Source organism: Alosa pseudoharengus, unplaced genomic scaffold, assembly GCF_046254945.1.
Source record: "Alosa pseudoharengus isolate Yale_2024_CS ecotype anadromous, Long Island Sound unplaced genomic scaffold, YU_APseudo_1.1 YU_APseudo_1.1_scf_13, whole genome shotgun sequence".
NCBI lineage: Eukaryota > Metazoa > Chordata > Actinopteri > Clupeiformes > Clupeidae > Alosa > Alosa pseudoharengus.
Genome location: NW_027468598.1, coordinates 3014978 through 3032070, shown reverse-complemented (window position 1 = coordinate 3032070; position 17093 = coordinate 3014978). Strand labels below are relative to the sequence as shown.

At 42.0% G+C, this 17093-nt stretch overlaps 1 protein-coding gene across 3 annotated transcripts in view; it reads right to left on the bottom strand.

Annotated features, from left to right (window-relative positions):
• The window catches only part of brca2 (BRCA2 DNA repair associated), a 65808-nt gene that overhangs the window by 31717 nt on the left and 16998 nt on the right, over positions 1 to 17093 (bottom strand). For 2 of the 3 annotated variants that reach the window (XR_012986490.1, XM_076281828.1), the window contains exons 10-15: positions 12706 to 17085; positions 11159 to 11242; positions 11005 to 11071; positions 10389 to 10861; positions 9654 to 9835; positions 9355 to 9542 (exon numbers count right to left, since the gene is read on the bottom strand). Coding sequence is in view for 2 of the 3 variants with exons in the window: in XM_076281828.1 (XP_076137943.1) it covers positions 9355 to 9542; positions 9654 to 9835; positions 10389 to 10861; positions 11005 to 11071; positions 11159 to 11242; positions 12706 to 17085 (5374 nt within the window). In the remaining variant the exon portion in view is untranslated. The remainder of the gene's footprint in view (positions 1 to 9354; positions 9543 to 9653; positions 9836 to 10388; positions 10862 to 11004; positions 11072 to 11158; positions 11243 to 12705; positions 17086 to 17093) is intronic. The other variant, XM_076281829.1, reaches the window with a different exon arrangement.

Below are 17093 nucleotides of genomic sequence, written 5' to 3'. Positions count from 1 at the left end.
TTGGTCTAAACGTCTAACGTATACGTCTAAACTATCAACTTTTTATCAAGCTATGCTATGTCTGTCCTAGTTTCATTTTCATGCACTCGTAATTCCCTGGAATTAAATTCTCTAGTTTAATAATGTTGCTGCGTGAATCACGGTAAGTGCGTGGCCACTTCTTAATGGGACCCACTGTATGGAAGAAGTCTAAGTAAAATAGAGATGTTTCAAATAAGATAAGGTTAATCAGAATTCTAGGATATTCCCGCTTGAAAATGGCAGAGATAGAACTGAACTTTGGCCATAGCAACCATCCATTTAGAACGACTGGCCTTCATAGCAACCAAAGATCTTAGCTGTGATGCATGTATGTTATGTGATACAATGTATAGAAAGGGGATGCAATAGACACAGGTCAAGAAATATAGTGCAGTGTAGACAGTAGTATAAGGTTACAGTTGATTTACAGAAGGTGGTTTAGAGTAATATGAAGTATTCCTTTATTCTGATATACATCTGAGATACATAGGCTCTCAAAACAATCCCAAACAGACATAAGGTCTTTTTAGAGCAAATCCATATAGATTATGTCAAATAAACCAGTAAAACATAATTAGGGGATGGAATATATAACATTCACAGCTCATATTTTTAAAAAATAAATCAGTGAAAAAGTATCCTGACAAACAAGCAGCATTTTAATGCCTTGGTCATATTTCATAATTTCAATTCTTCTGTAGGTTACCTGATAGCCCAGTTTGAGAGGCGCTAGACGCGTGACATTATTTATTTTTGCAGCCAATCACTGCTGTCGATTTATTTTATTGATTTGATCTTAGTCATAGAAGCTAAATTCGAAGGCAGGCCACAGGTAAAATCCAATGAACTGCATTCACCCCGCAAGCCAATAGTTGAATAGCCCTCTCCTAGAGCTTTTGAGATATTGCCACTGCTCCAACACTGAAAGGCACTGTTAGAATGCTTGGATCAAGCCAGGTTCAGTTGTGATATTTATTCAACATTATTGTAACTGATTAATTAATTGTAATTGTAATGAATTAATTCCTTCATTCATTAATTCCTCCCTTCATTCATTGAGACTGCTAATTAAAGGAGAATTCCGGTGTGATATTGACCTTGTCAATCAGATTCCAAAAATAATTCAGTGGAAATGCATGGATACAGTTGCTTCCAGTAGCAGCAAAAATTCCTTAAGGTACTGTCTGTATAAATCGTCTTGTAAATAAACTACCAGTGCTTTTTCAATGTTCTCTATGTCTCGTTTTAAATGTCAAGGCCTTCGGAAGTCTACCAATGAAGTATGGAGCTACTTTGAGCCTCGTAAATGGTGTAAAACAGTGATTTATTTGCATGGCTAGGCCGATGCCCGAGGCACCACAATGAAACACTGTGTTGGTAGCATTGGCTAACTAGCACCAGATTTCTGAGTGCAGGGGACAAGCCGAGGTGAGCTATGAAACATACGTTCACACTCGGTATCATGTTTCAACACACTTTAGGTCAAAATCACACCGGAATTATCCTTTAAGTAATTGCCTGCACCTGGCATTTCACCCATGTTGCCTCAACCTGGGACTATGCAAAACCAGTGCATGTTACTTGTTCATATAACGGCTGTGTGCCGAAACGTTGGTTAAATAAATATACGAAAAAAGAGATCAGAATGTGCCGCTACCCTATATTCTTCGATTAATTAAAGGAACTAGAAATGTAATTCCAAGGAATTACCAGTGAAAATGCTAATATTGTGATGTACAGTGGGCAGTGCTTCGACTTGGCCAGCTTCACTCGCGGTCCGCGCGTGGGATCACGCGGTGTCACGCGACTTTAATTTGTATTTTCCCAGTGAGACGCTGCAACAACCCAAACAACCGGTAGATGGCTCAAGTGAGTAGGGTGTCTCGTAAAAAGAAATGGAGCCTGGAAAACCCTACACAGACTTCACTACAGACTTTAGCAGACTGGTTTAGAAATAATTTAATAGCCAGAAATATGCCTGCCCTGCCCTAATAAAGAAATATTTGGTTAACTGCGAGTGAATCCCGTTTGCAGCTGTAGAAGAAACGCAGGACAAATTAAACATTCTGGTTTTCTCCGAGTGCAACAATGATAGACAGACATCATTTGGACAAAATATAGAGCATATTAACCTCCGTTGCTCAGCCAAATGCCTTCCTGTTACGTCCTGTTATCACTGAGTTACAGGCGATAAACGATTTTTGATGGTCACAAGTTTACTTCATTAGCGGTTTATTTTTTTGATTATTAAAGTGTTTCATTTAAAGGTTTGACTTCGTGCTTATTCAGAGCATTTAGTGCTCTTCCCAATCCCAGACGTTCACATTGCATGTTTGTTTGTAATGGATGCAACCGCGAGATACGCTTGTCATAGGCGCCGATACGTGGGTGCTCCGTCTCTCGGGCACCCACTGAAAACATCGAGCACCCACGTGTGCCAGCTTACAGTCCCGGCTAAATTTATATTAATTTAAAATCAAACATCGCAGTTTATGTTAAATTCAGCATCTCTCATAATGTGATTGGATATGTTGCTGTCAATTCCCTATACTAACCACCAATGAGAACGTCTCTCGTATGAAAATTCCTGACACTTCCCATCTGAAGAATTAACGCAAGGCTTTGTCGGGTCTTCAGCCCAGAATGTTTAAAATGTATATAGCCCTGAATATCATTTTAAAAGTAATAAGTAAGTCTGACAAAGCTTATTGTTTTGTGACACAGCTAAACACTGGTACCTCATAGAACGTCTATAACATAGCCTAGGTGGTCGCAACTCACAAAAGTAAAGCAGATAGAAAGAACTCACGCAAATCTAGCCTACAACACGCAGACAGCTTCATGCGCAGGGGAGAGAGCGTGCGCGCGTGCACAGGTGCTTTATGATTTTTGGCTTCTGATGGTATCTTGCTAATTCACTGAACTGCATTAGGTGACACAAATGGCATTGCCTTTATCTTATAACTCCTTGTCTGAGCGACTACCAGGCCTATGGTTTTTAAAAGTCAGATGTTCCCTGACAAATACATTCAAAAAATTAAGAATGTTTATTGACTTGAAAAATACACTATTTTTTGCAAACTCCCTTCATTCAACCCTTGAAGACATCGCGGTCTGGTGCAATGTTGCGCGGGTTTGGTCACAAGCGGCCCGCGGTCGCCCGATATTTTAATCAACCCGACCGCAACTCGCGAATATTAATTAGGACAAAATTATACCCGACCCGCGAATTTACAAAATGTGTGCTTTTGGTTATAGCCTGCATGCAGTGTGACAGTAGGCCATTTCTGTAAAACAAACTAATTTATTTGCGAAACTTTATGCAGTAGAACTACACGCAGTAGGCATGCAGGACATAATGTTTGCGCAGGAGAGAGTCTGAGAATAAGAGCGCAGGCACGCACGCAACCACCAAGGATTAGAACACTAGGATAAGATTTGAAGGCCATGGACATACATCTTTCTTTCGAAAACAGAAATGGTGAGGCAAGGTATAGGCAAGACTGAGATACATTGCTGGTCAAAACGTTAGCGTAAGAACTGGTTTATAATGCTGAATGAAGCACAAAGCACATTTACTAAAGCACATCCACTGTTTAAAGTCACAAACACAACGAACTAAGGTAACTTTTATGCATGCGCGAACCTATACATACCGGTAGATTTATTCCTGCAGGCTGCCCGTTTTGGCTGTCATACTTAAATGGCTTCGCAAGAAGTAGGCCTACATAGACCATAACTTGTACTACTGTTCTTTAAGAACTTTTCCCAATATTTCCCATAGCCTATATCGCTTTTCCTGAAGGGGTGTCTTTATTATTTTAACTCGCGTCTTCAGCTTCTTTACTGTTGACTTTACTGTATTGATGCTTTACTGTATTGATCTAATTTCGGGCAGACCGCGCAACACTGTGCGCTATGTAGATCGTTTCTCATTTCTCAAAATGTAGGTCTACTAGGCCCACAATAACGTCATCACCTACATCTTTTATTTTTAGTTGATCAACCACAAAGAGCATAGGCCTACTGTGCACAGTGCACTGACGACTGTAGCAGCCCAAGGTAACCAGTTGTTGTAGATGAGAGGCAACGCCTGGGTGTTGCCTACATTATTAATTAATGGTAGCCTACAATAGTTAATTGATTCGCGTAACATATTAGTTGGCTCAAAGAGTAGGGAATCAGGATGGAGAGAGTCACGCGTGTGTTGCTTTTGCGGGATCGAATCCAGTTTAATGCTAGTTTTCAAAACATATATTTTTTTACATGTCTTTTGTCCGAGTGGCTGTAATGTAGCCGAGCACTCATGGCGTATGAAAAGCGACTTCAAACCGCCTAAAACAACTTGTTTGTGAATGTCTGACAACTGCTGCAGCGCATGCACGCACAAGGAAACCAGTAGGTGGAGAAACCAGAAGGCACACAACACCGGAACGATTTTAAGGCTATTTCGCATAGGCTACTCAATGGTGCTATTTCACACGCATTATAGCGACCCCCACTCACCGGGGTTAGGTGGAAGGTGTTAATAGGCGATTGGCGTAGCCTACAGTGGACTAGGGCTGTCAAAATTGCTCAAAAATGACGTTCGAATATCCCCTCTAAAATAAACACATGTATTCGAATATATTGGAATATCTAGGCTATATTATTTGCGCATTATGTCAGTGACGCGCATCATGTCATCTGTTTTTAACTTTTTGTATGGTTATTGCTTGACAGGGGGGGATCCCAAGCAGCTTTCAGCCATAAGGCATTTCCTAATTCACCCGACACTGATATTCAAAATGTTGAAACTATTTCGGCATAGCATAAGCAGTTTAATTAAATGTAATGTTAGTTGTAAACAAACGGGCTATTTGGTGAGCCTTGGCCTTACAGATAGGCCTATTAACTGACCGCCAGATTCACGTTGGCTGGGGGGCAGGGGGGGCCCAAGGGTCTATGATATGTTAATTCGGCCCTGCCCCCAACGAACGCAACTTTCCACCTCTGAGACAGCTTAAAAGAAGTCTAGAGGACTCCTAACTCACTGACCTACTTACTGTAGGCTGCGCAAACCACAGGCCTTTTTTTGGGCAAGCCTGCATTCGAGGCAGGCCTTCTGTTTTTATATAATTTTATATAAATCCTGCGCTAACAGTAATCCTCCTACCCCCGCTACCACAGCTGTGGATAGTGTGGCATGCTCACGCTTTATGTTTCCTTCTTGCAAACTAGGCCTATAGCCCAACCATTTACAGTACGTCTTCAAAAAATAACAACTTGCCAGATATGCCTTCATATCTTTGGGCTTCATTCAGCATTTTGTTCTTCCACTGGAAATGACTCTTCTAAATTTGGCACTTCACTGTATACAGTACATTCTATAGAGCTTAATTTCTATCATTTCAGGCGGGCTCGGGCTTGCACGGTAGGCTAAATGAGCGGTCAGGTGATGCGTTTCGGTTAGCTGCGAGAAAGATGCAGAAATGGATGCTTAGGAGGTGAAACAGAGGCTGGCCTCTTGTGACAGGCGTTTTAGTTGCACCGGCAAAGAAAGCAAAGTCTGAGGTGTGGAAAAGTTTTGATCATGTGCATAATGAGAATAATGAGCCAGTGGTTATGTAAAATCCAAAGGATGCAACATTCTGTAGAACGGCAGGGAATTCGTCGCTGATAAGGCATGTTGATCAAAGCTGTCAGTGCCCATCAGGATCAAATCGTTTGTTAGGCTACAGCAACAAAATCAAACCCTGCAAAGGTGAAACAAATGATTACGGAGAAGAAGTGTGTCAGCTTTCGCTGTAAAGACATTAGGCCTTTTAATATCGTAAATGGCGAGGGGTTTGAAAAGCTGGAGCAAGAACTATTTAATGTCGGGGCTGCGTATGGGAGGGTTCCCGCAAACTTCAGAATGCTGAGAGGACTTGCTATTTTATTTCTTTGTTCCAACTTCCAAGTGGCCTAGGCTACGTTAGTCATGAATAAATGATGTCAAATGTTACTCATTCTTGACAAAAGGCAAAAGAGCTGCGTGCGTGCGGACATTTGAATAATGTCGGGCTGTAAACGGGTTCGGGCTTTTAAAAAGCTGTCAGTCTCGGGCTCGGTCAGGGCTCGGGCTGATTTCTGTGGGGGTCGGGTCTTGTCGGGCCTAAATTTAAAGGCCGATTATAGCTCTACTTCACTGAGCAACAGTGGGTGGAGACCTTTAGATTCACAAGTCAGGGTTTGAAGAATTATGACGAATGATAGACCTGGCTGTTGCCCCGAGTACTCGTTGTCGGATGCCTATCCCAACAAACAAGCCATCGCATCTATCTATCCATAAATTGCAGGAATGTCTGTCTGTCTGTCTGCGTGTCGTTGGTCCGTTCGATTTCAAACTTGGCAGGTGTCTTGCTACTGGCATGAGTAGTGTCTTGCTACTGGCATGAGTAAGTGCAGTGCATAGTTTGACATTGTTTGGATAAGAAAAGCTAAATATATCGTTATATATCGGTAAAAGAAACGTTGGCTTTCTCCGCTCTACCATAGCCACCCTCTCACACAGAACTGCGCGCAGGACCAGAGAGAGGATAAGCGGAGATTTGGCAGCACCAAATCACGGTTAAAATGCAAGATATTTGATTATCATCTCTGATCTCAACAATAAAGACTTCCTGTATGTTTACTTGCATAAAATGATTACGCGGATTTTGCAACAACAGGCCAACAAACACGAGTAGTTCTATTCAAAATTACATGAAAAGTATGTGCAATAAACTGATGCTTTGAATAGCCCAGGCTACATTGGACTTTGAATAAACAAACTACATTTCCGACTGCAAGGTCCCAAATTGAAACAAGCCATGGGCTAATGGTCCCGAATTTAACGTTTCAGAAGACGTGCCACACAGCTAGACAACAAGTGGCAGACAGAGAAACGTCACTTATGCTACCAAACACTGCTTTTGAGTCACATCGTTGCAAATGTCAAACGATCAAAAAATGGCTTGTCTTCACTATCAGGAAAGTTATGCAATAAGCTAGGCCTATAGCCTTAACTCAAAACATTTGTTATTCCATTCCGATCTGTAGAAATCACATGCAGTCATGCCTAAATTCTTCTTAGGCTACTGCACATTAATTATAGGCTAATATATTATGATATTCAGTATACATTATTGAATGCTTAGCTGGAATGATGTTTTTCCCTATCATCCTATTGTTAAAGCAGGCATACCTGCGGGCATGTATCGGGCTACAGGTTTTCTACAGGAATGGCATGTTTAAACGGGCACTGCACTAGTTGTATAAACTTGCGATGTGTGCCAATCGAGTTGTTGGCGAAAACTTTAGCGTCAGCAAAACAGCTGTGCACCGATGCGTGTATTCAGTTTTATTCCACGGAAACAAGCAAGAGAACACACCAAGTTGCCTAATGTTATAGGGAAGAGCCAGAGATTGCTGAGATTCTCTGAAGGTTACGTCACACGATGCGAATAAACCGTTTCCATCAACTTTATTCGCATTATACCTTATGCGCATCGAGAGTTAATCCACCCCCCTCTAGCGAATCAAATATAGATGCGCATTAGGATTTTTGATGCGCATTTCACGCGTTTCCAACCGGGATCTCTTATTCGAATAGATTAAATGCGCATTAGGAAGTTGGATGGAAACACGCTAATAGTTGTCTAAGCCTCTATAGCGTAGCCTGTTAAAAACGTCGCAGAAGCCTACCCAAGGCTACAGATTAATTCTGAACAGTTATTTCTCTACTGGCTCAATTATCACACCACTGTTTTGATTTGCGTAGTTGCGAGGTAATGTTTAATTATGCATGATTTATTTTGTTATTGAATTCGTAGGCTGGGATTACTCTCGGCAAGTCTCCTGCTTTTTCAGAAGGGGGGCGGCAGGCAGAGCGATGTACAGTGGCAGAGCGACGCACAGTGGCTGAAAGTGGTACTAAAGCTTCACGCAGCTTCACGGCCTCGTAATGCGCGAATGAAGTGGTCATTTGAAAGCGATGCCCACTGTAAAATATAACGTAGTTAAAACAGATAATACAGAGGGGAGTTGTTGTAAATTATTATAGCAGTGGGCAGGTACTTTCTATAACAGTCCTTATACCACTGCTTGGTTGAATTTCCCATTGTTATGCGTTCTTTAGAACGTGCAATAACCATAGGTTATTTGCACACATATGAAGTAGCCGAGTGTTTTGGGCGCATCACACTTGTATATTAATTCACGGAACTCGTGAATTTTAAATGAACCGTCACGTTACATCAGAACTATCAAATAGCGATCTGACAGACGCGGTTCAGGAGCGACTTGACAAGAGGAATACGAGATTTGAAGCCCATGTCCAGGATCCGTCTGTGTGTGGTGACTCTCGATGCAGTAACTCCAGCCTCAGTCCACTCCTTGTGAAGCTTCTCCACACTTTTGAATGGGCTTTTCCAGACAATCCTCTCCAGGCTGCGATCATCCCTGCTGCTTGTGCACCTTTTTCTTCCACACTTTTCCCTTCCACTTAACTTTCTATTAATGTGCTTTGATACAGCTCTTTGAGAACATCCAACTTCTTTTGCAAATATCTTTTGAGGCTTTCCCTCCTTGTGGAGGGTGTCAATGATGATTTTCTGCACAACTGTCAGGTCAGCAGTCTTCCTCATTATTGTAAATTCTACTGGACCAGACTGAGAGACCATTTAAAGGCTCAGGAACCCTTTGCAGGTGTTTTGGATGAATTAGCTGATTAATGTGACACTTTGAGCCTACAATATTTGAAGCTGTAAGCCATAATCATCAAAATCATAACAAATAAAGTAGTTTGCGTTACTGACATAAATGAACTTTTACACAATATTCTAATTTTTCGAGTTTCACCTGTATAGTCTGCTCCGTCCCTTCTTGTATATAGCCTCGGTGTTGCACTTCCAGTCCAGTTTGGAATCAAGGGGTACACCCAGGAATTTGTAGCTTGATGTAGCCCCATGATGGAAACTGTGTTTGTCTTGGCCTTCTCAAAGTCCACTACCATCTCCTTTGTGGTTGTCTAGACTATACATGTATCAAATACTATGAAGATCTGACATTTCGAACCTATTAGAGACTTCATGGAAAATCAATAAATCACTTAACCCATGTGAAAATTAAACATCTAATGTAGCACATACTTTGACCGATCTGAAAAATCTGCACTGATTTGTGTTGTTCTCAGCTAGAACTTTAAGTGCTGACTGGTGTTAGCGAATTGTTCAAATTCCACTGTGGACATCGCTGGGTTAAAAGGTGGTATGCAGATGGGGATGTTTTATGAAATACTGATACCACACTGACAGCATTTCTCAGTCCTACCTGTAAAATTGCTCTTTTCCCAGCATTCCTCTGTGGTCTGGGATGAGCCAGCCTCCATCAGCCAGCTGAACTCCACCAGCTTGACTGAGTGCCTCCCACTTGAAGAAGTGCTTCCATGGAAACTTGAAATACTTTGCACTACCACTACTGACCTGGCACACCTCAGAGGGCACTCCATACATATACAACTGATGGAAGAAAATGCCAGAAGTCACCAGAAAGTAAATATACATACCAGATGCACAGAGCTCATGTACAGCAATAATGCTCTTAAAGTAGAATCCAAATCTGACTCATACCCTTTCCTCTGAGTGCTGTCTTGGACACTTGTATCCCACAGCGGCTCGGAGTGAGACTCTGGCTACGCCAGATGTCTTTGCAAGGAAGAGGCTTCCTGGAAGAGGTCTGACTGTCTGCCGTTTCTTTCTGATCCTCATGTCCTGCATCTCTCTAGCAAGTTGTATACAATGTAAGGCTTCCTCTAAAGGGGGGAAAACATAAAACAGCATTCATAAAGTCTCTCTCTGTTCCAATTCTACATACACAGTTCCAACAGAAACCTACTTATCTAGTCTGGGGACCACACAAATCTGAGGGCACATGGATTTGCTCTGGCAGATCCTGTCTGGCCACTCTCCCATTGGTAGTGGTTTCCAAAATCACAACCACTTACTCAGCTTGGTGTGGGCATCACACACAGATGAGGACAGAGGAGAAAGACAGTTGACACCACATTTGAGCACAACAATAAAACGACACAGACAAGTATTTTCTTTGTAACTAAGTAAATAACTGCATTTAAACCATACATTTACAAGAAAGATGTGTTCGCTGTACTTCTGAAAGGATTTGGTAAGAGTATAATGTACCAACTTAAGCTTAATTTCACTGCTGGTTATGCCCCCACAAAAACTGACAGGGTCCAGACCAATTCTAAATTGAGAATTGGCTTGGTGTCAGACAGGATGCCATTTATCACTTAGGTATACAGTAGAATAGAAGTTTGAGTTTAGATTCAGCATGACTAAGGTTACCTGAGGGGCTAGGTGATTTATAACCTTCTGTGTGTACATCTGTGTTTGGTGCCTCATGATTAAGGCCATGCTCAACCTTGTGATTGAGATCATCCCGATCTCTGCAAGGAAGAATCCTGCCGTGACTTAAGTCTGAAAGGGCAGAGCAGTCCTGAATGCAAGCCTCAGCATGCGGGCAAATCTTTTTCATCACAGGAACAAAACCATTGCATTTTTCATGCATCTCAGTATGGTCTTCAGATCCAGCAACAGAGTCAAAGGGACGTTTGCAGTCATTTACTTTCGTTTTGAACGGTGGCACAAAACCCCTCGGTGTTCTATGGGCCAGAGACCTCTCCCCTTTCTGATGTTCAGGATTTGTTTGTTTAATAAAAGGGGGCACAAACACTGGCAACTTTTCCTGCTGTTTGGCATAGGACAGAGGAGTAGTCAACTCTGGCTCTTCATTTATCCTCTTTGGTGTCATAGTAGTCCTAAGCCAAACCAGATGACAATATGTTAAGGGAAAAGTTAAGTTTCAAGTATTTGGCAGACAATTTTCTTAAAGGCAAATAGAAAACATTTGAGAAAAAATACTAACAGTAGGCATAGATAACAACTTTCAAATAAATCCTACCTATGTGGTTGAGTAATATTTGGCTTTAGTGACACGTTGCATGTTACTGTCCGATCATTCAAAACACCTGGAAAAAGTTATATGTAATTATGGATGAAGCTAGAGAAACAAGAAGCCCTACAATAACAACCAATTACTAAATAATGCATTATACCATTTGGGGAGCTTTTCAAAGGCACAAGGGGTCTCTTTGACTTGTTAAACTCTGTTAGAAGGCGTCTTTTCAGAGGTGGCTGATCTGAAGGAGGGGCATGATAAAAAAATAATAAAAAAATGAAGCAATCATGACCATGCAATTTCTTTTTTACTAACACTGTGTCCTAACTGCATGCGATGCGAGTAAGTGTTAGCGACATCAGTTCAATTCCAATGTTCTCAATTGAAATGTGATACATTGTTTTGCAGCGTGATGCAGTGCATCGTTCAAACAAAACAGAGCCTGCTACTCCCTCCCCCTTCCTCCCGTGCAATTGAAACTCTCCTAAACGTGCATATCGTCGGTGATTGGCTGGAACATTTTTATAATGTTTTTATGGTCTAGGTTTGACCAAGTTGTTTTTGGAGCCCGGACTGTCCACAAAAGCATTTACAGTGTAGTGTACAGTGTATTCAGGTCACAGGCAGCTAGTGGACGGCAAGGTGATGTTTGCAGTATGTGACAAAACATGTTTTAGTTTAGAAAGCGCATAACATCGCTTAGAGCAGCGGTTCCCAAACTTTTTTCCCCGCGGACGACCTTCTACATCTTGACTCGGCTCGCGTACCCCCACCATCCAACACATAACAAAGTAACTCATTCTATTGACGCATTCCAGGCATCGTTGTTTAATTAGCCGCCCTACATGATAACATAATCAAAATGTGCAACTGGTCTATGAGCTCTCACACTAAAAAAAAAAAAACAGTGTGGAGAACCACATTAGATTGGTTAGATAGCATCTCACTGCAGACCACGCACTGTGGCTTTGGGCAGTCTGTCTCCCAATCCACGTGAAGCCTAGGGCTATATGCCTCATCATACTTTCGTTTTCTTCGCGCAGTCTTTTCTGTCTCATTCTTTCTTTTATCCCCCTGCGCTCCATCTCCACCTTCATTAGTCTGCCCAGACATCCCATTCCATCGTTACCTGTGTCCTGCTCTGTTTCTCTCGCTTCTCCTCTTCGATCGCTTTAATTAGGCCTTTTGGACAGTGTCCCTGTTTTTAGCCAGTTTTCCATGTTTACACAGCCTTTTACCTAGCCTATACTTCAACGAAACTAACGCGCCAGATATTCTGGCTGCCCGCAGGAAATCACGTGTAGCCTATTGTGTGTAGCTTATTTTGTAAGTTTACAAATGATTTCCTTTAATTTCACGTTTCCATATCATTATAACCTGATTCGAAATTATGTATTATTTATGAATTAATTAGAGTATTAATTAATTAATCATTTTTAACTCCTTTCTGCCATTGCCCTTTTCATCTCGCGTACCCCCTAGTGGCAGCTCGCGTACCACAGTTTGGGAATCCCTGGCTTAGAGCACCTTAATGGATTTAGTGTGGATAAAGACTACACAAGTCAGATTCTCGCATGCGGTTAGGACACGTTTGCCGTATGTCATGTCAAATGTTGTCTGTTATGGAGAACTTGAAACAGCTTTGATAGTAAAATTCAATTACAATGATCTTTACATTTTTAAATCTTCAAAAACGTTTCGTACCTTTGGAATCATCATATTCCCAATCCCGTTTTCCACTCCATCTTTTTTCCACATGTGGATTTACTGGACTTGCACCTGATGTCCCATGGAGAGTATCATGAAGATCTTCATCCTCCAGTAAGGCCTTGGTGCAAGCGTCAGCTTCCTGTTCAAAGTATCTTTGCTGGGTAGTGGTGCAATTACTCAGACCATCAGACTGAAAGCTCAACCCAGAGGAGTGCCTTTTAGGTGGTCTTGACAAATAGGAAATGTTGCACTGGTTCCTCTCAGAGTCTGGGGGTACTGCAGGCTTCAGGTGTTTTTCTGGTGCAATGTCAAAATTCCTTTTAGGTAGCGTTTCAACACCACATTTCTCCAACTGCTTATATGCCTCCTTCAAAGCTTTCTTTGATACAGCAACATCTTTACCACTTGCTGTGCTAAATCCAAAAGATATGGTTGAATGTTCTCCACATTTTGTGCCTTCATTTTGGGTCTCTGGTGTGATGTTAGGACTACTCAAAATATTGTTTGCCTCGGGATCAGTATGATAGGAATTCTTTGTGTTTTTTCCACAACTGACAGCAGGAACATGACCACAATCATCAAATATAGCATGAACAGATTTAAGTGTCTTGGCAGACATGGACACAGATTTACCACTTGTTTTGTAAATATTCACACATCTGTCCTGCAGATCCTTTTGTTCATCATGCTGCAATGCAACACCTATTAAGGGCTTCGAATCTTCTGGTCTTAGGCTTTCATCAAACAGGTGCCTGGCATGTTCGACAGCAATACTGGATACGGACACAAGTTTGCCACTTGCAGTGCTGAACCCACAATGGGTGACTCCTGGATTATGGATTGAATGTTCACTTATACTAATGTCCCCACTTGTTACTAGAGCAGATCCAGTTATCATGTCCTCAGAGGTATTACCAAGGAGACTGCCAGCATCTTTATCCAGTCCATTTTTGGGAGCATGTTTAATTTTGATACAGTTTATTTTTGATAATGAATCGCAATCAGTTAATATCGCTTTCACAGCTTGAACTGACTCTGCTGAAACATATATTCCTTTACCACTTGCTGTGCTGAAACCCAAACAATCTTGCTCACTGTTTCTTTGCACTGGTGGAGGTTCTACTGTAGAACCATTAACCTGTTCTAAGCCTTGTGGCTGTACACATTCATTTAAAAGTTTTTGTGCTTTCTGAAGTGCAGTACTAGACACAGATATACGTTTCCCATTTGCTGTACTAAATCCAAAGCTTTTTCCGGAATCACTGTGACCTGTGTCTGTTTCGTGTTCCCTTTTTTCTGACACATCACTATCCATCAACAAATCCACATCCTCCCCAATAGGTTTTCCAGAAATTAAGACTTCAGGATTTTTGGTAACTGGCAGCGTTTTCATTGAAGAGTTTGTAAAATCATTTACAGAGCCTTTTGTCTCACTCAAAATACTCCTTGCTTTTAACAACACTTTTTCAGACACAAGCACAGATTTCCCCCTTGCAGTTCTGAAACCAGAGTCTCTTTTGACTGGATTACAACCCATCAAATTGGACTTCAATTGAGTGCCTTGCATTGTTTCTATGTAGGTTGAATTCACTGCACATCCAACACGGTCTGTTAAAGTCGATGCATCCTGGTGGGCTTTTGTAGAAACACATGCAACTTTCTGACTTACTGTCCTGTATCCTTTCCTAGACTTTATATCAACAACTTGAGTTACTGAATTTGCATTCTGTTGATTAGATTCACACTCATATGACTGATGTACCTTATCCAGATGATTCCTGACATTTGGTAATGCCTCTACAGATACACAATCCATCTTGTTGCCTTCTGTGCTGGGTCCACATGACTGTCCACCAATACCAGCTTTGAGTGTAATCCCTGTAATGGTTGTTTTCAGACTGTGAGGGGCACACACTGTAGACTCTTCTTGTGCTGTCAGAGCACCACTTAACATTTTTCCATGTTTATGTATTGTGGCATTTACATCATCACCAAGTTCCTCCTCAAATTCTTTGTGGTCACAATCAATACAGTGACTCAAAAGTCCCTTCGCCTGAAGGAGTGCAGTTTCAGACACAAGCACCTTCCTGCCTCCCACGGTTCTGAATCCACAGAGGTTTTCCCCTGAGCAAGAAATGGCTGAATTGAGTGCTACACTGGAGTTCATCTTCAATATAGTTTTACCAAAAATACTTTCATCCCCAGACATACTAGTTCTACTGAGGGCAGCTTTGGGTTCTTCCTTAATGCAAGAATCATTGTCAAAACTACAGTTGTCCAATGACTTACTCCTAGAGGTGTCTATGAACTCTGGATTCCTGACCATGGATTTTTGATTGTTTATCATTCCGGCACAGCTGTTCTGACTTCTACCTAAATCATTGCCCTGCACATTTACTACATTTTCCACTGAAGTGTTTAAATCAGTCTTAAAGTCTGACTGTGATATTTTACCTACTGAGATATTTTCAACATTGATATGTAAAACATTGTTTAATTTAACACCATCTCTTTGCACTGACTTATGATGTTCTATGTCATTGCTAAAACTATCATCGAAGTTGATGCCTGTCAGAATATCTGGGTCCCACTCTCTCTCCCCTGCCTGCGGAGCAGATTCCTGGGGTTTGCTACAGTTCACCTTGGCTGGTTTGACTTGTGTGAACTCACACTGGCTGTTTGCATCCTCTAGCAGGCTGCAGAGCTCAGACACGTCTGCTTTTTGTGATGCCGTTAAGGCTGAGCAAGCATCAGCTGAACTGAGAGGAAGTACCAGCAGAGGTGATATGCTATTCACATCAAAGTCTGACTCGAGGACCTGTGGTTTTCCACTAACCTCTTTTAACTGGACTCCAATGAGGTTATCTATTGAGGATTCATCTTCTAATTCCTTGAACATTTTCTTGGCTTTCCAGAGACTCGATGAAGAAACATTTATTCTTCTATCTGTGGCAGTTTTGAAACCACACACATCCAAAGGGTAATGAGGAGTACTGCTCTTCTGAGTTGCTATTCTTCTGTCGGGTGGGAGTCTAGTGTTCTTCTGCCCTGGGCAGAGCACATGGTTACTCTTTCTACAATCCTGAGTGCCTTCAGTGTTGTCTGACCCGTCTCTGTTGTGTAGGGCAGTAGAGTCTGTGAGATCAGTTCCAGCAAATGCATCCAGTAAGTCTTTTGCCACATTTACAGCTTCCTGTGAAATACATATAGTCTTACCATTGGCCGTTTTGAAACCAGAAAAAGCTTGGCTTTGAGACGCTGTGAAACACCTGGATGCTTCATATCCTGTAGTGGAATGACCATCACTGGAGGTTGTGTTGTTGTTGTGGTTGTTACTTATATCAAGCTGTGACAGAAAGGCATTCTGTCCAGTGATGGAAGAGCCATTTTGCTCATCAAATGTGTCAGTCTGGCGTTCACCAAGTGGCTGAGCTCCAGCATCCATGTTCATCACTGGAGCAGGATTGGGGGAGCTTTGGCCCTGCACTACTTCCTCATGCTTCACAAATGATGTGCTTGGGCAGACCTCTTGACTAAAATCTACTGCAAATGCCTTGCACAGCTGCGACATGTCAACATCTTTTTCAAAATTTGTAGAGTTACAAACTTGGCTTCTGCTTCTGTGTGTATTTGGTGTTTGCTGTTGTGTTGGCACAGTTTGATACTGATGAAGAGGTTTGTTAAACCGCTGCCTGACATCTTGACTTGAGTTTCCTGCAGGGTAAATAAACTTCTTGGGTTTCCTACATGAGGGAGGTGCACATGAGACAGGTGCACATGAGGCATCCAGTGTGGAAACAAACACTTGAGGTGCATTCAGCTGCATGTCTGACAGGGATTCCTGCCCATCTATAACCTGCAATAAAGATGTCTGCAGATTATGCTGAGAGGCATCATCATGCTTTTGATGCTGCATATGCTGTGGAGTTTGCTGGTCAGTAGATGAATCACCTGCGCGAACCTGCTCTATATTTGAACCTGAAATCTCAGACAAGCTTAATGGAGTCCACTGCGTAATTTCATAGTCTCTCTTCTTCAGGGGATAGCTGATCTCTCCTGGCTTGGCGAGATCACTGAAAGGAAAGTCTGGCTTTGTACCTCCAGCCAGCTTTCTGTGAGCCACTGTAGCGTCTAGAGCCTGAGGATCTTCTTGTAATGCAGAGGTTAACCTCCTCTCCACCTGATCTCTGGTCCTCACTTTTTGCAGGGATGACTTCCTGCTCGTGAAGAGGAAGGAAAGGACATCTTCAGTGCCATCAAGAACACTTTCCACCGTTGTTCGCAGTTCTCCATCATCTATGCCATCCGGAACCCTCTGTTTCCACCAACAGCTGACATAATTATCTTCCTCTGGAGAGCAGTCAATCTTCTTTTCTACAAAC